Source organism: Ictidomys tridecemlineatus, chromosome 11 (genome assembly GCF_052094955.1).
Source record: "Ictidomys tridecemlineatus isolate mIctTri1 chromosome 11, mIctTri1.hap1, whole genome shotgun sequence".
NCBI lineage: Eukaryota > Metazoa > Chordata > Mammalia > Rodentia > Sciuridae > Ictidomys > Ictidomys tridecemlineatus.
The window spans coordinates 125945628-125967217 of NC_135487.1; the positions used below are offsets into that span (position 1 = coordinate 125945628).

Here is a 21590-nt window from a genome sequence, read left to right on the forward strand (position 1 = left end):
GAGAGGAGAGTTGCTGGTGAACTTCGCCCTTAGGGACCAGGACAGGACCCCTGCCTCCATCAATCAGCTGCTGCCCTGGGTCAGACTTCCATTAGCCATAACCAGCCTGGACAGGAGGCAGACACACCGCTGGGCTGGGCCTCGAGGTGATAAGGCCCAGATTGAATCACCAGGGCCCGGCGGGGAGGTGGGGGTGCACCAGGGACATGAGACAGCCACCATTAGCCCCGAGGAGCCGCGGGAGTGTGCGTTATTGCAGTGGTCAGCAGGTGATTGGAAGTGATGGGCTGGGGGTGGGGCTCTGCTTCTCCCTGGCTCAGCGGGAGCTCTGGGCGTGGGAAACGCGGAGGCAGGGCTCGGTCCCCTGACCCAGTGGGCTGGGGGACCTCAGTGAGCCAGAAGCCTCAGGCCACTCAGTTAAGGGTTCCAGGAGGCAGAGAGGAAGGGGACCCCACCTATTCCCCCGGGCAGAGTGGACAGGGAGACGGCTCTGTCCTTACGGAGCAGCCGTCTTGCAAGCCCCTGGCCTCGAAGTGTTGCCTCAAAACATTTAGAGCCAGGAAGAGTGACAAGGGAAGACACAGGAGGCGGGGGCCGGCTCTTCACCTGTCCTTAACTGTGCGTGGACACACGTGCACCATTCGCGTCCCGGGCCACGCCAGCCCAAAGAAAACTCGCCCACCACTGCTTCCAGCCTGTCCACCAGAACATCTGACTGCCATCCCTCCCGCTGCACACCCCGGCCTTGGGAACACGAAGCAGACAGAGGCGGGCAGTCAGGGTCCACAGGCCTGGTGAGGTCGCCTCACCACTAGGTGACCTCAGGGGCGGGCAGCTGAGGGGAGACCCCAGGGCCAAACCCCTACCTGAGGCCCAGCGCCCCTCTCCCGGAGCGACGTCGTCCCAAGAACTGGCAGGAGACGCGACCAGGGGGTAATAAATATAATTGCTGTGACAGAACGCACAGAAGGGGACGTCCCCCTCCCCAGCCCGGCCGCCCTCCTGCATGCTGAGGGAGAGCTAGATGCTGGAGATCCCCCGGGGCAGCTGGGGCTGGGGGTGGCCGTGGCAGGCCCGACGCTCGGCTCTCACCGCCGGCCCTGGACGGCCCTAGCCCAGGACGTCCAGGTAGACAGGTGGCGCCTGGGCCAGGGCTTGCAGCCGGGCGTGCACGTCCTTGATGCTGTGGCGGTGCTGGGGCTCCCGCTGCCAGCAGCCACGCATGATGGCATAGACCTCGGGGGGACAGGCTCGCGGCCGCTCCAGCTCCCGGCCCTGCGTGATGCACTCGATCGCCTGGAGCCACCGGAGAGACAGAGGACTGCAGGGCGGGCAGGGCCACGAGGCCAGCCCTGCCCCGCCACCCGTGCCTGGGCCCCATGGGTACACGGTGACCCCGGGAGTCCCGTCTGACACTGCAAGGGGGACTCTGGGAAGCCTGGGTGGGACCCTTCCAAAGGCTGGACTCAGACCTGCCAGGTGGGCTGAGGAAGGGGAGGGGCTGGGAGGTCTGAGAAGTCCATCCGCTTAATGTGGGAGGCCGAAAAGAGGGGGGTCCCCTGGCTCTCAGCCCCAGAGGGGGAAAAGAAAATCAAGCAGAATTGCAGTTAAAGGCCTTAAAAGTAAAGTAAAAGGCAACCCTCACTTCCTTCTCCAATCTGTGGGTAACATGTCTCCATTTGAGGGGTAACCTAGTTCCTCTAAAAAGAAACTGCCGCGAAGGACTACTAGACAGCTGAGACATCCAAAGAAGGAGAGACGGTCGCAGGGAGATGGTTGGAGAAGGGGCCTGGAGCCTCTTCCCCACTCTCCCCTCCTCCCCATTAGAGGACTTGGGCTATGGGCAGCAATAATTCCATTCCTTCTCTCAGTGCTTGAGAAAATTAAAATCTATAACCCTCTCCCCCACCCCACAGCCTCCAGGGAGCAGACTGCATTAGGAGGAGAAATGGAAACTGACAGCTGTGAGCCAAGGAGGGGGCGGAAACTGCTCTGGGAGACAGAACACCTGGGGCCTGTTCTGGCTGTGGCCAGCCTGGAGGACTGGGGGAGGAGGCAGGACTGTCCTTCTGAGAATCTAACCTCCAGTCTTCCTGCTGCAGGGGTCAGGTCCTCTCGCCCATGCCTCTCCCTCCCCACTATAAAGGGCCCACTATAAATTTCAGCTAAGGATCGCGGGGTCCAGACTCCATGGAGAGGTGTCTGGCGATTCCTCGAGGAACCAGCTGAACCTGGACTTGGGCTGTAAGAGGAGGAAGGACTGGGCGAGGAAGAGAACTGGGCGGGATGGAGAGGAGGGGTCCCTGAAGGGTGCAGGGTGCAGCCACCGGCAGGGGGCAGGAGGACAGAAGGGAGGGGGTGGCCGGGCGGGCGCGCTGACCTCGGTGTTGGACAGCTGGTACCAGGGCTGCTTGCCGTAGGTGAAGATCTCCCAGAGGACCACCCCGAAGCTCCACACGTCGCTCTCGGTAGTGAACTTGCGGTAGAGGATGCTCTCGGGCGGCATCCAGCGGATGGGCAGCATGGTGCGGCCTCCCACCTGCCGGCGAGCGGCCGCGTTACCGCCAGGGGGCGCCCGCGGGGCCCGTCCATCATTAAAGACCAACAGCGGGGGGGGGGGGGGGGGCTCTGGAGACGGGGGCTCAGGGGACCCCCAGCTAAGAGGGAAGGCCATCGGTGCTGGCTCGTCCGTCCGGGAGAGCAAGGAGCCAGACCCTCCTCCACTGGGGCCGAGGAGGTAGGAGAGGATCCAAATTAAGAAGCCAGAGTCTCAGACCCCAGAGGAAGGGGCAGGCGGACCACCAGGGCAGGTCTTAGGGGGCTTTGGGTCCGGGGGCTCGGTTTGGAGGCTGCAGGAAGGCCCGGGGATGGAGGACCCTTACTCGGTAATAATCCGTGCTGTAGATGTCTCTGCTCATGCCGAAGTCCCCGATCTTGACCACCAGGCCCTGACCCACCAGGCAGTTGCGCGTGGCCAGGTCCCGGTGCACGAAATGCAAACTGGCCAGGTACACCATCCCTGCGGCCACCTGGCTAGCGATGGCCAGCAGCTGCCCAAGGCCCAGGGGACCTGGAGCCACGTCCTCGCCGCCAGCAAGCAGCTTGGCATCAGGCCCGTGGGACCTGAGAAAGGGGGAAGGAAGAGGGACCGGCTGGGACAGAACCCTGAGGAGCCTGGGAACAGGGGTTCCCCGAGAGCCGAGTGTGGAGCAGGGGGATGGGGGACGGGGAGCAGAAATGGAGAAAGGGGAGGACAGAGAAGCAGCTGTGGGGTGTTGGAATGGGGGAGTTCCAAACAGGTGCGCCCACCCCGGGACTTCTGCCAGAAAGAGCCCCACGTTCCCCACATCCGGGCCTCCCTCTCGGGAAGCCCCTGTGAGCTCAGCTCCGCCCCCAGCTGCCCACTGGCCCCTGTGGAGCCCCTGGGAGCTCCAGCTGCCCACTGGCCCCTCCCTCTCTTGCCCAGGCACCGTGGTCCCCGCCCGTGCCAGGCTGAGCTCCATTTCCTCCCCGCAGCCTGCCCCTGCCTGATGGAAGGAGCCTCCTCCTCCTCCCAGGCTCTGGGCCTGACACCTGGGGTCCCCCTTGGTCCTGCCCTCCACGTCCACCTGTCTCCATGGGATTTTCCTTCCTTCTCAAGGTCTCCAGGACGCCCTTCAAGGCGTCCGCTTTCCCAATCCTGGTCAGTCCTGGTCACTCATCTCTACTCCCCAACATCCCTCTGGAACCTTCCCCTCCACTGACTCCCTTCCCAGCATGGCCCTCCCCTACTGGCCACCTTGACCCTCCACATTAATTCCAGGTATTTGTTAAGGCTCCGGAGCCCAGGTCTCTGCAGGGCAGTGTGGGGGCCACTTGATGGGCAGCAGGGGAGGGGAAGAAGTCAGGGACAGAGGGACATCTAAACTGATGGCCAGTCCTGACCAAGACACATGGGCAGCCATTCAAAGGGGGCTGAGACAGGTGAGGGCGAGGTGACTGGGAGGGAGGTCCAGTGAACCCGGCAAAGGGAATGTGCAGACAGAGGCCCAGAGGAGAAAGGGACAGGTGGTCCCTCCTAGGGACAGCCTTCCAGACTCTTCTAGAGGGTTCAGGAGGCCTGCTCTGCTCTCCCAGAGTTCACGCAGTATTGGAAGCGGCTCCCGCAGCCTCAGCCCCACTTGGTACATTTCCCTGCATCCCTGGAGACTAGCACTGTGCCTGCACCTTGTCAAGTGACTAAGAAGATGGACTCATCCGGGGCTTTCCCTAGCTGAGCTTCACAGCCTGACTGCAGAAATGACCCTTCGTTCCCAGAGGGATGCTTGGGGACCAAGGCACAACCATCAGCTGGACAGTCAACCTGACCTTTCTCATGCAGAACTGGAGCCCTGTATTGTCCCTCCCCCTGGTGGGGACGGTGAGATCAGAGAGAGCCTTGGCGAAGAAGGCTCAGAGACTGAGGGGCAGCTGATTACACACCCTGACCCTCTGCCTCACTAACCCTGCCCCATCCTCCCAGGGACTAAGGGAACAGGTGATTGTCACAGCTAGGAGCTGGGAGCAGGGGTTCTGTCTGGGGTCTCATCCTCCTGGGACCATTCACTACCTGTATGTCCTTGAGAAAGTCACTCTGGCTCCCTTATCTGTGAAACAGACCCACACACCCTCCGCCAACTGGGTACTATGGACCAAACCTAGGGGTGCGCTATCACTGAGCGACATCCCAGCCCCTTAAATCATGACAGGGTCTCGCTAAGTTCCTGAGAGTCTCACTAAATTGTGCAGGCTGGCCTCCTGCGTCAGTCTTCTGAGTTGCTGGGATTAAAGGGAGGTGCCACCGCACCCAGCTCAGGCACATTCCTTAAAATGACCAGCACAAATAAGCAAACATATGGGGTTATTCTGTCTAAAGCCAAAAAAATAAATCTTGCAGAACTTTCTTCAAGTAACAATCGCCGAACATGCTTAGAGACTATGAAAGATAAACACATATTTATAGCGTTGTACAAGATACACATGTTCAGGACAGGCACGGTGGTGCGCACCTGTAATCCCAGCAACTCCAGAGGCTGACCCAGGAGGATCACAAGTTCAAGGTCAGCCTCAGCAATTTAGCAAGACCCTGTCTCAAACTAAAAAATGAAAACGGCTGGGGAGCTGGGCTTCATGCACACGCCTATAATCCCAGAGACTGCAGAGGCTGAGACAGGAGGATCGCAAGTTCAAAGCCAGCCTCCGCAACTTAGTGAGGCCCTAAACAATTTAACGAGACCCTGTCTCAAAAAATAATAATAATAAGTAAAAAGGGGCCAGGGATGTGGCTCAGTGGTTAAATTGCTTGGATTCAATCCCTGGTACAAAAAAAAAAAAAAAGTTGGTATTCATGTTCAGGCACATAGAGCCACAGTAAGGATGAACTGTAAAGTAGGTAACCTAGGGCCTGGGACTCAGAAAGTACCTGGTCCATGTTTGTTAAGACTGTGGTCATCTCCACAGCACCTCCCACGGGCCTGGCCTCCACATGCCACACACACACACACACACACACACACACACAGCGTCCACCCCTCCTACAGTGGGGCCCATGGCTTCTACTAGCGCAAACCCCCTATTACAGTGTCCTCCTCACGGGCCATGCCTGCCTCTACCACCTTCTCCCTGCTTCCTCCACCAACTGTGCCCTCCAAACCCTGCCTGGTGTCCTCTTCAGTCCAACAGTCAAGCAGGGACGCGCCTGTAGGGAAGGGACAACGGGGCTCAGAGCCAGGGGCTGGGGACCAGCACCGCGGCCAGGTGCTCGCACCGGAGGAAGCGGTTGAGGTCCCCGTGCCGCATGTACTCGAAGACCATGAGCAGGGGCCGGCCCTCGGTGCAGACCCCGAAGAAGCGCACGATGTGCTGGTGCTGCAGCATGGTCAGCAGCTCCGCCTCACGCTGGAAGTCCTGCCGGGCACTCTCGGACACCTCCTTCAGCGCCTGCGGTCAGGAGCGGGGACAGCACTGGGGCCTCATGTCTACAGCCAGCGCAGCCCACCCACCTTCAGTCCTGAGCCATGTCGGACCAGGCGTCCCACCCCGGCCAGAGCGCCCTGTCCTGGTGGTCCTCCAGAAGGTGGGCGCCAGGCCGGCAGGCCCCACGGCCAGGGCTCACCTTGACAGCCACCAGCATCTTGTCCTGCTCGGGCAGCAGGCTGTGGCACTCGGCCAGGAAGACCTTCCCAAAGGCACCCTCGCCCAGCTCCCACTTGAGCACGATGTCCCGGCGCTTGATGTGGTGGACACCTAGAAGGGCTTGCAGGGTCAGGTGAGCCCCAGGGACAGGGCGGGACAGCCTAGGAGGGTGATGTGCTGTCACACATGCCGGGCAAGGGGTGGGCGGGGACTGAGATCCAGCTTTACTCCTTCACCAGCCCCATGGCATCGCGGGGGTCAGCACCTGCCCACAGGTGTGGGCCGTGGCTGGGAGACAGGCTGTCCCACCTAAGGAAGGTATGCTGCAGTGGGGACATTCCCGACTGCAGGAAGGGGGAAGGGGTGGACCGGTCAGGCCTGGGTGTGCGAGACACACACACACACACACACACACACACACACGCACGCACACTCGCCCCTGACCCAGCAGAGCCCCTTACAAGCATCACTGAAGTATTGTGGATTCTCAATGACGTGGCCCTGGAGCCCGGAGCCTTTGCCATCAGTAGGGGACAGAGAGCTGCCACTGAGTGTCATGAAATGCAGAGACATGGCCAGCCCATCCTCTGGAGCCAGCACCGCAGGGCCTAGAGAGGAGACACCGTCACACAGAGGAGGTCCCCGTGCAGGCACCCACCCTGAGCCTCACATGGTGAGTGCCAGGCCACCCTGTCCCACAACTTGCAGGGACAGGGGAGGAGGGCCAGGGAGCAGAGCAGGCAGGGGGACGGGGAGGCACCAGGCCTCTCTCCGTCTGGCTCCTGTCCAGCCCCAGGCCTCATGGGGACCGGCCAACTCCCCCGCTGCTCCCCTCGCGGAGCCCAGGCCTCGCAGACCCACTTAGTGTTTGACTCCAGTCCAGCCACCAATTAGCAGCTGCTACCCCCGAAGCCACCCGCACCAGCGGAGGACACGCACACCCTAAAACTCCAGTGTACACCCCCACACCCCGCGATGGAGGGTCAGGAGAGCCAGTAGGAAGTAAAGCCAGGAGGATGGACAGACGGACAGACAGACAGACAGCTTCCCACTCACGGTTGATCCCAAACTTGTTTCTCCGTCCGCATTTGTTGAGCACGAGGAGCAGCGCGGAAAGGAAGAGGCAGGCGAAGACGGCCAGGCCCACGGCCACCGAGACCTGGGGGGTTCATCCAGGGGCACCCTCAGAGCCCCCCCAGAAAGCCGTCCCTCCGTCCTGCCGAGGAGCCCGGAGCCAGGCCCCCAGACCTTTTCCTGTTCTATGGGGACCCTGGCCTGGCTGAGGAGCTGACCAGAGCTCCCTGCTCTGCCCAGAGACGGCAAGCAGACAGCCTCCGCCCAGCCTCCACCTGCCTCCAGCCAGCCTCCACTCCCAAGCCCTGCCCAAGCTCCCGCTTCCCGTGCTCACCCCAAAAGGCGTTTCATCCTTCTTCTCCACTGGGTCCTTGGAGGTGCTGTTAGTGTCTGTGGGGACAGGGCAGGAAGGTGGGCCTTGGCACATGCTGTGTCTGCTCTACCCGCCCCCGCCCCAGCTGCCCTCTCAGGGACCAGGTGCCCTCTGGCCCAGCCTCAGTTCCAGGGACCAGACACAAGCTGCTTTCCAGCCTGGGCTACTCACCCACTGGGGAGAAGGAGACTGCGGCAGGAGGGAGGAGAGACAGCAGTCAGATGGAGGGGGACAGCCGTGAGCCCCTGCCCCTGGGGGACTCACCCCTTCGTGGGGTGGGGGTGGCAGGGGATGGGGCAGCTGGCCCTCCTCCAGCCGGGCTCTGGATGCCCCGGGCCGTGGTTCTCTTCAGTGGGTCCGAATCCTGGCTTGGGGCAAGGAGGCCAGCCCAGAGCTGGACACTGCTCCCTTCTGTCCAGGACCACGCACTTTAACCTCTGGGGTCAGGGGTCATGGCAGGAAGGGGACCCGCCCTCCCAGGGCACGACCAAATGGAGCCCGGGGCAGGGGCAGGGGCAGGGGCAGGGTGGTTCTCACACCAGGGATGGGGTCCTCGGGGTTGAACTCGAAAGGGTTGTCCATGAAGGCAGCCATGACGTAGTCGGCGGCCTGGCCGTAGGGATTGGTGGCCAGCAGCGTGTAGTTGCCGTTGTTGACGTGGGTGGGCTGGTTGAGGCGCAGGCAGCCGTGCCGCACGGTCTCGTTGGCCAGGGCGGGCTCCAGGAACTCGGTGAAGATGAAGCTGGTCTCGTTGAGCACGGAGCCATTGAAGAGCCAGCGCAGGGACGGCGCGGGCTGCCCGTCCACTGAGAAGGGGATGCACCAGTGGTGCATCTCCACCGCGGTGGCCAGCTGCACACTGGCCGGGACTGTGGGCCGGAGAGCAACGCGAGAATCAGGGGACAGCGGAGGGAGGTGTCCCGGACAAGTTCAAGGGCGGGCGTGCAGAACTCAGAGGGTGGAAAAACCAGATAAGAAGGTCTGAGATAGTCCCAAGGAGCCACGATGTTTAGGAGAAGTTGACACTAAATCTTAAATCAACCTGGCAGCAGGCATGCAAAATTCAGAGGCTCAAAGAACTTAGCAGCAGGCCCAAAATAAATAACAGCCCTAGAGAGGGGACCAGCTAGTGGCAAATGAACCAGGAGTCTTTCTTGTTTTTTCTTTTGTTTTTTGGTGGCACTGGGGATTGGATCCAGGGTCACTTTATCACTGAGCCACAACCATAGCCCTTTTATTAAAAAAAAAAAAAAAATGTTTAGATTGTGAGATAAGAGTCTCAGTAAATTGCCCAGATTGGCCTCAAACTTAGGATCCTTCGGTCTCAGCCTCCCAAGTAGCTGGGATTACCCCCACCATGCCTGGCCAAAAATGATTTTGGAAAAAATCAGGATGGGTATGGGGAAGGATGAGGTTGGTGCTGGGGAGAGAAGGGGAGGTGCTCAGAAGGGCTGGTAAGGTTCATTAATGTTTAAAGCGCGTGTGTTTTGTGCACATGTCCAGGTATTTTTCACAGTAAAAGAAAAAAGGTGCCGGATGCGGTGGTGGTGCCCGACTGTAATCCCAGCAACTCCAGAGGCTGAGTCAGGAGGATCGAGAGTTCAAAACCAGCCTCAGAAACTTAGCAAGGCCCTAAGCAACTCAGGAGACCCTGTCTCTAAATAAAATACAAAATAAGGCTGGGGATGTGGCTCAGTGGTGAGTGGCCCTGGGTTCAACCCAGGTACCAAAAAAAAAAAAAAGGTGATATGAAGTAGGCGATTTAAGATAATTTGTCAGCAGATTTAGAGACAGTGGGTAACATGCCTAAAGAGGAACTCAGGAGAGGAGGGTCCCTCTTTTAAAACTAGGGTGCAGCTCTCCCAATTTTGAGGTTCCTTTGACTGAAGCTCCAACGCCTAACTTGTTCTACCCACAAAATTCAGCGTGTAGCGAATGTTGACCCCAGCTGGAAGTTCAATGCAGGGCACTACGAGAGTCTCTGCACCAATTTTTATTTGCACCGATTTTAAAGTGGCCATTCCAAACCTAGAATAAAATCCTGAATTCAAAACGCAATAAAATAATAAAGCTAGTGTGCGGGGCAAAGGCCTTGGAAGGGCTGGGACGGAGAAGTGCTTCAGAGCCGAGGGAGAGTCAGGCAGCTGGTGTGGAAGGCCTCAGGTACGAGGCTCCGGCAGAGGGCCAGAAAGAAATCCATCTCATCCCTGTGGCCTTGATGAGCCCCGCAGGATCGGGTTTTCATGGGCATCTGGAAACAGCTGGGTAGGAACAGCTGCCAGACACACCCCGTCCTGCCCTCAACCCCCTCCTCCCCTTTTCAGGAAGAAGAATCGAGTGGGGGAAGGTGCAGAGACCGTCCGGGGGACTCACAGGAGACGTTGACCTGGACAGAGACCTCAGCCCGGCCCACATCATTCTCTGCCCAACACGTCACATTCTTCCTGTTCAGGTCACTGGTGACATTGGCGAGGGTCAGCCCCAGGGATGGCAGATCCCCAGATTTCTGGATCAGGGAAGAGGGGAAACCAGGAAGGCTTCAGCTCTAGGGGGTTGGAGCGGATGTCTTTTGGGGGGTCCAAAGGGAAAGGAGAGGAGGGCTACGGGGGGGGGGGGAGGAAGGGGGATGGGAGGACATAACAGGGAACGGCCTCCCCTTTCCAACCTGTTCACAGACTGTCTCTCAGATCACTTCTGTCATGATCTGAGGAATGTGAAACATAACCAATAACCCCAAATAGGCACCAGATACCTCAAAGCAAAGCTAACGTGACCATCCGGGCAGCTGGACAGGTGACCTGAATACCACATTCCTACAGGGCTCACGAGGGCACCAAGTAGAACCTCAGCACCTAGGGACACCTAAGTGTTGTACACACAGTTCCCCCAGACTCAGTCTCGGGCCCGGGGAAGGTACTGCTCACAGTACTGCTCAGAAGCGGAAGTCACACACCCTGCCAGCGCTCCTCCTTTGGCAGGTGAAGACCCAAGTGAGGCTAGAGAGGCCCGAAGACTTGATTCTGAATTATCATCTAAAGATTGGATCAGAGCTGGGCACAGTGGGGCCTTCCTGTATCCCAGTGGCTCAGGAGGCTGAGGCAGGAGGATCGTGAGTCCAAAGCCAGCCTCAGCAACTTAGTGAGGCCCTAAGCAACTCAGGGAGATCCTGTCTCTAAATAAAATATTTTAAAAAGGGTTGGGGATGTGGCTCAGTGGCTAAGCACCCCTGGGTTCTATCACCAGTACTCAAAAAGAAAAAAAAAAGATTGACTCAGAGCCAGGACAGGAAGGTTGAGGCAGAAAGATCACAAGATGAAGGCCGGCCATGCAACTTAGCAAGACCCTGTCTCAAAATAAAATAAAATAAACGATTTTAAAGGATGGGGGCGTGAAGCTCAGTGGGAAAGCATCCTGGGTCCAAACCTCAGTCCAAAAATAATTTTTGAATCAGGTTCAAATTCTCTTCCTAGGAAACCACGCCACGTCGTTTTGAGACCTAAACCAAAGACAATTCTTCATCTCGCTGCACCACGGGGTTTTGTGTATGTTTTGTAAACTGACAAGATGGATGAAATCATCTCTTGATGTTTTAAAAGTTATTTTCCAAAGAATGATGAAAATCGGTGAGGTGGTGGGCAAATCTCATTTATCTGGAAATTGCACAAAAGTGGACGAGGTTTCCTACCTCGGGGGAAGCCCTGCCCTCCCTGCCTCTTCCCCCTGGCCCCCAGGTAACCAAGTAGGATGTGGCTTTTCCAGAGAAAGTCTCAGGAAGCACAGGGGTTAGCAAACACGTAAATTTTCCAAAGAGGAAGTAAAAAATTTGCTGAAGTTTCCCGAAGCGAAGAGCTGCTGTAAGGTGTCTGTGCATGGGCGTGGCTGACCGTGGCTCTGCCCTGACCCTTACTCACTCCTCCCACGGTGCCTGGACGCCCTGCTCCAGGCTCCAGACTCTCCCTTCTGCACGGTCCAGGGGCTTCCAGCATTTCCAGGGTGGACTCCTCTCCCAAAGCAAGGGCCTCCAAACTGAGCATCACGCCCCCAGTCCCACGGCCCACACCATGTCCCTGTGAGTCCACTTTTTCCCCCAGATGGGGCCAGATAGGTGGGCACAACCTGTTGTCAGAGCCTTGGAAACAGGGCCTCTGGTCCCTGTGGCTGCTCTCAGCTGCCGATGGCCAGTTTAAGGACACAAGGCAAGGCCTGGGAGGGTGCCCAGAAACGTATCTGGATAAAAAAGAGGCCAGAGGATGCCCCGGGGGCAGACAGGACATCAGGAGGCCATCATGTCCAGGTCCTCGCAGTACAGATAAGGAAATGAAAGTGCAGGCAGATGACGGGATTTTTTTTTCTGAAAGACACTCTAAGAAGCAATTAGTGAGAGAGCTGGAAACAGACCTGGGTCTCCTTCACGGATAGGTTCAACACACACCCAAAACGATGCTTCCCGAGTCTCCACGAGGAGACCAAAGACCCCCTAGAGCCTCCCCTGGTGCAGGACCAAAGGAAGACATGTGCACATGGACACCCACCGGGCCACGGTGGCCTTATCCAGAGAGGCAGTGAACGAGGGGTGTCTGTGGGTTCCCTCCGAGCGCCAACACACGAGCTGTGAACCCCTCTTTCAAGCCACACTGTGTTTCCAGAGAGGGGCTCTAAGTTCTGTTGGGTCCAGTAGAGTTTGGGGTCCCTGCTGGGCCAGCGTCTGCCCTGAGGTGTCCCCTCTTTCTCTCTCTATTTTTTGATACTGAGGATGGAACCCTGGGGCCTTTACCGCGGGGGTACACCCCTAGTCCTTTTTATTTTTCACCTGGAGACAGGCTCCAGCTGAGTTGCTCAAGATCTCACTCAGTTGCCGCGGTCGGCCTCCAACTTGGGTTCCTCCTACCTGAGCCTCCCAAGTCCCTGGGGTGGAGGCGAGGGGTCCCGCCCTGCAGGTGACCTGAGGTTTTCTGTGTCCCCTGGGCGGCCCCACAGTGCCAGCCTGCCATCTCTGTCTAAACTGTCCCTCGTCACCTATGTGCTACTGATGGCCTTGGCTGCCTCTCTCCGTCTCGGTTCCCTGTGTCCTGCCTGGGCCTCTCCTGGACGGGGGGGACGTGGAGGGCTGCTCACCGTCACCGTGGCTGACCCCTCCAGCTCCGTGAGGATCCAGCCAGCCTGCTGAAGGCCCTGTCCCTCCACGTGGCACTGCAGCAACACATCGTCCCCGACTTCCACCGAGGCATTGGGCATCTGGACCTTGAGCGTGGGCACCCCTGGCCACCCAGGATGCCGGAGGGGTGTTAGAGTGGGTGTGGCCTTGGAACCCCACCCCAGGCGTGTTTCTCCCCCACCTGGAGCCCAGGCAACCTCCCAGCCTTCACTTTCTGCCAACACTGGTCCCCCTGGTCCCCCGGGCCCTGTACAGCACCTCAGCCCCCCCACTCCAGGCAGGTGGCCCTATTTCCCCACATGGGCAGGAGCTCCAGCACCTACCGCAGCTGGTGTTGTGGCCGAGGGCCAGGGGCTGCCCCCGGGGGCCAGAGCACTGCAGCCTCTGAGCGCGCAGGCCGCCCAGCCCCTCCTCCTCCCAGCGCTGCAGCCAGTGCAGGCCACAGGAACAGCGCAGAGGGTTTCCCGACAGAACCCTGGTGGGCACAGGGACCGAGAGTCAGGGAAGGGGGCGGCAGGGGCCTCAGGAGCCACAGGAAGCGAGTCAGACAACAGGGAGGAGGGCCTAGAAGTGAAGGAGAGTGGGGCACGGACAGGCTGGGGTCATGACCCCATAAGGAAAGAAAGGCTCCTTGGGAGGCTGAGGCAGGAGGACCGCCAGTTAGAGGCCAGTCTTGGCCACTTAGACCCTGTCTCAGAATGAAAAGTAAAAGGGCTGGGGATGTAACACGGGGTGCAGCACCCCTGGTTCATCTCCAGCGCCCAATACTGAAGAAAGAAAAGAAAAAGAAATACAGAAAGTCAAAGACTAACGGGGTCCCTGAACCTGGGCTCCCAGGTGACAAGCCAGGCAAGGGTCTCAGCATGGTGACAAGGAGGGAAGGGTGTGGTTTCCTGAAGGGACCCAAAGGGCTCATGTGCCCACCAAGTATCATGGTCTGCTGCTGCCTCACCCCTACAGCATGCACGGTGTGCAGGGCATGTGGCAGGGTGCAGGGCATGTGGCAAGGTGCAGGGCATGTGGCAGGAGTGTAGGGCATGTGGTAGGGTACTGGGCATGTGTCAGGGTGCAGGGCATGTGGCAGGGTGCAGGGCATGTGGCAGGGTACTGGGCATGTGGCAAGGTGCTGGGCATGTGGTAGGGTACTGGGCATGTGGCAGGTGTGTAGGGCATGTGGCAGGTGTGTAGGGCATGTGGCAGGGTGCAGGGCATGTGTCAGGGTGCAGGGCATGTGTCAGGGTGCAGGGCATGTGGCAGGGTGCAGGGCATGTGGCAGGGTACTGGGCATGTGGCAAGGTGCTGGGCATGTGGTAGGGTACTGGGCATGTGGCAGGTGTGCAGGGCATGTGGCAGGTGAGCAGGGCATGTGGCAGGTGTGTAGGGCATGTGGCAGGTGTGTAGGGCATGTGGCAGGTGTGTAGGGCATGTGGCAGGGTGCAGGGCATGTGTCAGGGTGCAGGGCATGTGGCAGGGTACTGGGCATGTGGCAGGGTGCTGGGCATGTGGCAAGGTGCTGGGCATGTGGTAGGGTACTGGGCATGTGGCAGGTGTGCAGGGCATGTGGCAGGGTGCAGGGCATGTGGCAGGGTGCAGGGCATGTGGCAGGTGTGCCGGGCATGTGGAAGGCAGGGTGCCGGGCATGTGGCAGGAGTGCAGGGCATGTGGTAGGGTACTGGGCATGTGGCAGGTTTGCAGGGTATGTGGTAGGGTACTGGGCATGTGGCAGGGTGCAGGGCATGTGGCAGGGTGCAGGGCATGTGGCAGGGTGCAGGGCATGTGGCAGGTGTGCAGGGCATGTGGCAGGGTGCAGGGCATGTGGCAGGTGTGCAGGGCATGTGGCAGGGTGCAGGGCATGTGGCAGGAGGCAGGGCATATGGCAGACAGGGTGCAGGGCATATGGCAGGCAGGGTGCCGGGCATGTGGCAGGTGTGCAGGGCATGTGGCAGGTTTGCAGGGTATGTGGTAGGGTACTGGGCATGTGGCAGGGTGCAGGGCATGTGGCAGGAGTGCAGGGCATGTGGTAGGGTACTGGGCATGTGGAAGGCAGGGTGCCGGGCATGTGGCAGGTGTGCAGGGCATGTGGTAGGGTACTGGGCATGTGGCAGGGTGCAGGGCATGTGGCAGGTGTGCCTGTGATCCTCAGCGAGGCCCAGGAGCCCACCCCAGGCCCACGGAGAACCAGCCATCCAGGCCAGCTTTCCACATGCCCCCCACCCCACCCTTCTACAAGTCGTCCTCCATGGGAGGGTGGGGTCAGGGGGCAGTGACAGGCAGGTGCCCAGTCCCCATTCAGCTCACAAACACATGGCCCCAAAGAGACACCCCCACGTGCATCCCCACCCCCTCTCCCTTTCCTGGAAGACACGGGGACATACCATCACTGCGGACCCCCACATCACACACCCTGTCCCTTGCCCGGGGCCCCCACTCACAGTTCCTGTAAGGACAGGCCCTGCAGGGTCTTCCAGGACAGAGACTCCAGGGCGTTGAAGGAGAGATTCCTGCAGGAGTTGACAGGGTGAGACAGACCCCAGACCCCTCCGCGGCCTCACTCTGACCCAGAGTGCGGGAGGAGGGGAGGAGGAGGCTGACACTGGGCTCCGCCCCCCCAGCCCAGGAAGCTGGAGGGAGCCCCGGGGAGTGTGAGGGTAGGGGGTCAGGGCCCGTGAGGCTCTCTGAGTCCAGTTCTCTGCCTGGGACAACAAGGGTTAACCCCACCCAACCCCCTCCCCCGACTCCAGGGAGGGGATCTGAGGAACAGCCGGTCCCCCTCCCCCACCTTGGGCCCCAGCTGGTGAGGTGCTGAGGCCACAGCTGGGGGAAGGGACTCCATCTGTACTCCCCCACTGCAGAGGAGGCCAGAACCCAGGCTCCCGCAGCCCCCTGCCCCCTGCTGGCTGGAGGACAGGGTCTCAAAGTACTTCCTTAGGTCCCTCTCCCCTCCTCTTTCCTGCTCCTCCCCAGGGGCTAAGGAACATGGGGCAGGAAGGGACCCAGGACCGCAGCTGCCTAGCCACAGAGATGAAGAAAGGAGCCCAGCAAGGGGCCTGATCCAGGCCACACGGGACCCCAGTGCTCCGTGCCTGGTGCTCCTGGGAGCCTCCTCCTAGGAGGGGCCCACCCTGACCCTCCCTTCATTCTAGAATTTGTGGGGCTGGATCAGAGAGGCACCATCACACAAGGACCAGGAACGTTACCACTCTGGACACAGGAAGAACTAGGTGTGAGCCCCATCCTGCAAAGCAGCTGTGTGACCTCCACCCAGAAACTTAGCCCCTCTGATTCTCCGAATTCTCATCTATCTCTGCCACCAGGTTGGCTGGAATGATTCATGGACACAAGAATTGTGACATGACGTTGAGCACACATTTTTAACTGAGGTTAAAAAAATCCCAGGACACAGTGAGTGACATGACATCACGTTTGTTGTGGTGGTCGTTGCTGTGGTCAGTCACTGGATCCAACTGGGTTGGCGTGGTGGCACTTGCCTGGGATCCTGGCTACTCAGGAGGCTGAGATTAGAGAATGGAAACTCGAGGCCAGCCTCAACAACTTAGTGAGACCCTGTCTCAGAATAAAAAGAAAACAAGAAGGGCTGGGGATGTGGCTCAGTGGTAGAGCGCCCTGGGTTCAATTTCCAGTAACCAAAAACGAACCAAAAAAAGCTCACTAGACTCAGCAGAGGACCCTGCACGCTCCACACCGGGCAGCCGCTCTGGCCAGTTCCTGGGGAGGGGAGGACGTGAGCTCCTATCCTCAAAAACCCCCGGAGGAGTTGCCAAGGACTGCAAGGGTCTCTTCTACCTACTGTACGTCCCACTCCGCCCTCTACAGGAGAGGCAGCTGTGACGCCCAGGGACAGGAAGGGGGACAAGTGGAAGATCTGACACCCAGGGCCCCAGGCTAGTCCAGGGTTGGCGAGGGCTTCCCACCAGGAGGGCAGTGGGAGACAGCCTGCTCCCTTCAGGCTGGTGTGTCACTGAACTCCGGAAAGACAGACTGGGCAGGCATCTATGGGAAGAGTCTCTGAAGAATGAAGCATGGAAGTGAGACAGCAAGAAGGACTTTCCAAGTCCTGGATGAGGCCAAGAAGTAGAGAAGCAGCCCCAGGGGGATGGGGAGACAGTTTCCCTGACCAGGCTGGGGCCTTCCTCAGAACAACTCCCCAGGGAGGGCCAAGTCCATTAGCAGCCCCAGGCTGGGTGTCCTCCCCACCGGCTACTGCCCACCCCGGGGTCCACTCACAGGCGACTGAGCCGAGGAGTCAGATGGAAGGCATCTGGCGCCACAAAACGGAGGCCACTCTTCACGATGGTGCTGGAGAGGTTGGGGAGGGTCAGCCCACAGCTACTCGGTGCCCATCCCAGTCCCCAGGGCTGACCCCCACGCCCCCTCCTCAGCTCCCTTAGTCCGCAGCTGCCCGGGACCCCTCAGACCCCTGGGCTTCCTGACCGTCCCACCCTTCAGCCCTCAGACTCAAGGGTCCTCCCAGTCCCTCCGGACACTTGAACTCTCCCTGACGGCCCTCAGCCCCTCACAGGTTGCGCAGCTGCCCCAGGCCCTGCAGGTCACCGAGCTCCAGGCTGTGTAGATGCTGCTGATTCTCCACATAGCTGTGGGGAGAACGTCGGCTGTCACGGGTCAGGCCCAGACCTGGGCTCCCACGACCACCCACCTCCCTCACCATAACGTGCATGCATGCATGTGCACCACTCGCACACAGACCCGGGCATACAGATGCTCAGACACACCTCCTCACAAGTGACACACACACACACATGCACACCCTCACACATGTGCACACTCTCCCATTCCCTTTGCACCATACCCACACCCAAGCATGCACACATATACACTCGCAGGGGCATAAACATAAGCACGGAGCTGCTCCTGCTCACACAATTCACACTGCACACGTGTGTGCAGGAACACAGAGGCACCCTCACATAGGAGCACACGGACAAAGCTCCCATATACCTCTCCCACACACGTGCGAGAATGCACGGGCACACGCTCATAAACACCCTGGGCCAGTTCCTTCTCAGCTTTGTGCTCTGCTTTTCCGCCAGGCACAACCTGGGGGGGGGGCATGCTCAAACCCTTGCTTCCTTCCACAAAGGGCCCAGGTTCATCATGGCCACTGCCCCACCCAGTGCAGAGGAAGCCCCGTGGGCATGCAAATGTGTGTTCCCAAACGTGCCCGCTCCGGAGCCACTCTGTGGGCTCGGCACCAGCACACCCCACCCTCTCTGCCCCTTCACAGCCTTGGCCCCTCCCCGTACTTCAGAAGCAGCCCTCGCTCCCTCCCCCAGTGCTTTCTTTCTCACAACCAAGAGGCATAGAGGCTGTCAGCCAGGGACCCCTGGGCTCCTCCTGCCCCAGGAGGGACCCGGGAAGGGGAAGAGGGGCAATCAGAGATGGAGTCATGGGGTGGAGGAGGGCCTGGCTGGCTCACTCAGCACAAGAAAGATGGGAAGTCTGAATGGGGGGTAGGAGGGAGGGAAGAAAAACAGAGAGAAACAGGGACACAGAAAAAGAAATGTACAGGAAGAGATGAGAGGGGGGAGGCAAGGAGAAAGATAAGAAAAGGGAGTCAGAGAGACGGATAGATAAAGGCAGAGAGCCAGAGAAAGAGACGGGGGGGGGGGGGGAGAAGAAAGAAAGAAGAGTGGAAGGCATTGGGGTGACGGCTGATGGCTGACTCTGCCTGGCTTCTGGATCTGACACGCCAGAGAGTTCCTGAGAACTCAGCCACCCTGCAGTGACATGTCCATCCCCGGCCGCCCCACCCCCTGCCACTGCCACACACACCAGGGGCCCCTGACTCACCACTAGTTCTTAGAACCCTCTCTCTCTGTCCTGGGACTTGCCTTAGGTAAGCACCAACCCTCCTCCTCCCCCTGCCAGCCTTGGCCCCAACAGCACCCCACATCAGGTCCTCCGCCCCTGAGGTCTGCCGAGTAGCCTCTAGTGACTCCCAGGGAGGGCACTTCCCTGGTGTGCTCACCCCTCCCCAGCCCCTGTCCAGAGTGTCCCCAGCCGTAGGGACCCAGGGAGCCCACAGCCTGGTGGCCAGGGGCTGTGCAAGCTGTCAGTCAGCGTGCTCAAAGCTGCCGCGTTCATTTGGATTCATAATCAATCTGTCTATTCGAGTCCATTATCTCCTTGTTAGCTCCACGGGTGAGGGAGGAGGGAGGGGGCTGTGCAGGAGGGGGTGGGGGCGATCTGACTGCTGCCCCACCCAAGGGGACAGCTCAGCTCACCACTCTGCATGCCCCTGGCCTGTCCATTCCCTTCACCCCTGGGTTGAACTCACTCGGGGGTTGGAAAGAAATTGGGAAGCGAGAGCACCCAGGCAGTCAGACTGGAGGCCTGAGTGATGATTGGACAGGACTGGGGGTGACAGCCTGGATGGGTTTCCTATCAGGCAGAAACCTAGCCTTAGACCAAGACAAGGCCATCTCTGGTCTCCCTAGGGCCATTAGAGAGAGATATTGAGTACCTTCCCGTTAATTACCACAAGATGCCAATTACTGCAGGCTGCTCAAGTAACTACCAGACAGCAATACCCCCACCTCGGACTTCTTCCAGCCTGTCCAACGCAGGAGACCAGGGAGGCTGGCCCACCCTCTACATCCAGACCACAGGAGAGGGGCTTTCTAGCAGTTCCTGCCCTCTTCTAGAAGTCTCGCTGGCTCCACCAGTCACACAGAATACTCCAGTATTTTCCAGCCGTCACCCGGTAATGCTTGAGTATCATTAGGGCAATTATTACAGCATGCTTCCTTAGGTCTAAAAAGTGCTTAAGTATTTTGTAACCGATTGTTGCACAATGTCAGGAGACAGCAGAATGCTAGAGATTCCTCCCAGGTTTGGACCTGGAAGGTAGGAGAACCTTCAGCAATAGCCCTGTCTCCCTAACCCAAAGAGGGAGACAAGGGTGAAAGGGAAACGGGAGTGGAGGAGAGTGGAGGAAGAGGAGGGAGTTCCCATTTCTCACATCCAAATGGAGGGGTCCTGGGGGCGCTGGATGGTGGAAATGGGGAGAGGTGTATTTCCTCACCACCTCCCACCAATTCCAGCTTTCCCAAGTCGGGGGAAGAGCTGGGGTTGGCTGGTCACGACAAGGAGGAGTAAAGGGATGGCTTTCCCTAGGAAAGGGGCGCAGGTGCCACACTGAAGGGTTCTCTGTCGCTGACTACCACCCTCTATGGGGACAGCGTGGGTTCCTGGGTGAGCTGCAGAAAGCGGCTTCTAGACCGCTCAGCTTCTCAGACCTGGGCTGCGGAGATCCCCCCTCCCTTTGCCCGAGGTCAGCGACTCGGCTGCCCTGAGTTCTAGTCAACATCCAGACAGTGACCGCGGGGCTAGTAGGGGAAGGGGCAGCGGCAGCAGTGGAGGAAGCCGGGGCAGCGCCAAAGGCTGCGCGGTGCCACCCTCGCCGCGCCCGCCCCACCTGACCCAGCAGTCGGGCTGCGAGTCCGCGCCCTCGGGGCAGGGCTATGCCCTCTTGTCCCCGCGCCCTGTCGCGGGTCGGACACTCACAGCTCTGTCAGGTTCTCGGCGGTCGGCAGTTGGCGGAGGCTATAGAGGGTCCCAGCCTTGGAACAGCGCAGCCCCGAGGGGCCAAAGCGGCAGCAGACATCGGGGCAAGAGGCAGCGCCCGCGGAGGCCAGCATCAGCCAAGCCAGCAGGCTGCCCGGGCCCGTAGCCTGGCGGTGCCAGCCCAGCTGCCCGCGCGGTCCGCCCCGCAGCATCGCGGCGGCGTCCGCCTCGCTCGGCTGGGCGGCAGTCCGTGCGCTCCCAGCCACAGGGCCTCCCTGGACATGTGCGCTGGGCGGTGTTAAAGACCCAGCCGCCAGGAAAGGGCGGAGCCAGCGGCCCCCGCCCGGCCCCGCCCCGCCCCTCCACCTCTAGCCCCGCCCCTCCTTCCGAAGCCCCCAACTCTGCCGACTCCCCTTTCGGGGCCCCGGTGCCAGTCCTTTCGCTAATACACCTCCATCTCCAGGAGCAGTGGAGAGGCCGCCGCCGAACGCCTTCGAAGTGCCTTCTGGAGGTGGGGGAGTGGGAAGTGCTGCGCTGTTTCTCCCGGAGTATAAAGCAGCAGCATTTTTAGATGTGGGAGGAGGAAGACCGAGCTGGGGAAAGGTTGCAGCCCAGGTCACACCAGGCAGCCCCCGCCCTACGACGCACTTGCCTGAAGGCGCCGTGCACGTCAGTTGAGAAAAAACGTGAAACACTCTCTAAACCCTAGTAAGAAAAGGGAGAGGATCCCCAAAGGACCAAACGCAGAACCTAGGCATGAACAGAAGGGACAGAGGAAGAACTGATCGCCTCTAACAGCCAAATGGAGATCAAGGAGCCCAAGCCCCGCTGACCAGGAGAAACCACAGGGTGGCGCTAAATGCCCACACGCAAAGGTGCGCGCTCCCGGCCTGGGTCGGGTGGATCCGGCGCGGTGCGCAGCCCCCACTGAGTGCTGTGCCTCGGGTCCTCGGGTCAGTCGTCGACTCCCGCCAGGCAGCTGGGGCCCCCGAGCTGGGTAGGGCCAGGCGAGCAGGACTGGCATCGATCGCCATCCTGACAGGAGCATTGATTTCTTCACGGAGAAATTAATAGACCTTCTCTTAGCTCTTCGGACGCGGGAGCCGCCCGCGGGTGGAGCTGGGGACGCGTCAGCCCTTGGAGGCTGCGCACCTGGAAAGCCCCGGGATCCCCAGCACCCACGGAACCAGAAGGCAGGTCCCGGTCTTTCTCAGCACCCAGCCTTGGCATCTGCAAGATCCCGTCAATCTCGAGACCAGGAGAGGGAGGGGAGAGGGAGGAGGAGGGACT

General features: G+C 59.8%; 1 protein-coding gene across 2 annotated transcripts; it reads right to left on the reverse strand.

The window, feature by feature from the left end:
- Positions 1–927: 927 nt before the first annotated feature.
- Positions 928–20593, reverse strand: Ntrk1 (neurotrophic receptor tyrosine kinase 1). Of its 2 annotated transcripts, none has more exons than XM_005331407.4 (17): positions 20301–20593; positions 17294–17368; positions 17001–17072; positions 15188–15256; positions 13079–13230; positions 12716–12858; positions 9974–10106; positions 8140–8469; positions 7772–7789; positions 7562–7617; positions 7210–7312; positions 6615–6761; positions 6134–6264; positions 5786–5958; positions 2883–3123; positions 2381–2539; positions 928–1296 (listed from the first exon to the last, which is right to left on the reverse strand). In XM_005331407.4, exons 1-17 carry the CDS (start codon positions 20510–20512, stop codon positions 1111–1113), a joined length of 2400 nt encoding a protein of 799 aa, XP_005331464.2. In that variant the 5' UTR covers positions 20513–20593; the 3' UTR covers positions 928–1110. The 2 variants fall into 2 exon arrangements, with proteins under 2 accessions (XP_005331464.2, XP_077883484.1); XM_078027358.1 differs by lacking the exon at positions 20301–20593 and adding an exon at positions 17733–17855.
- Between the last annotated feature and the right edge of the window lie 997 nt (positions 20594–21590).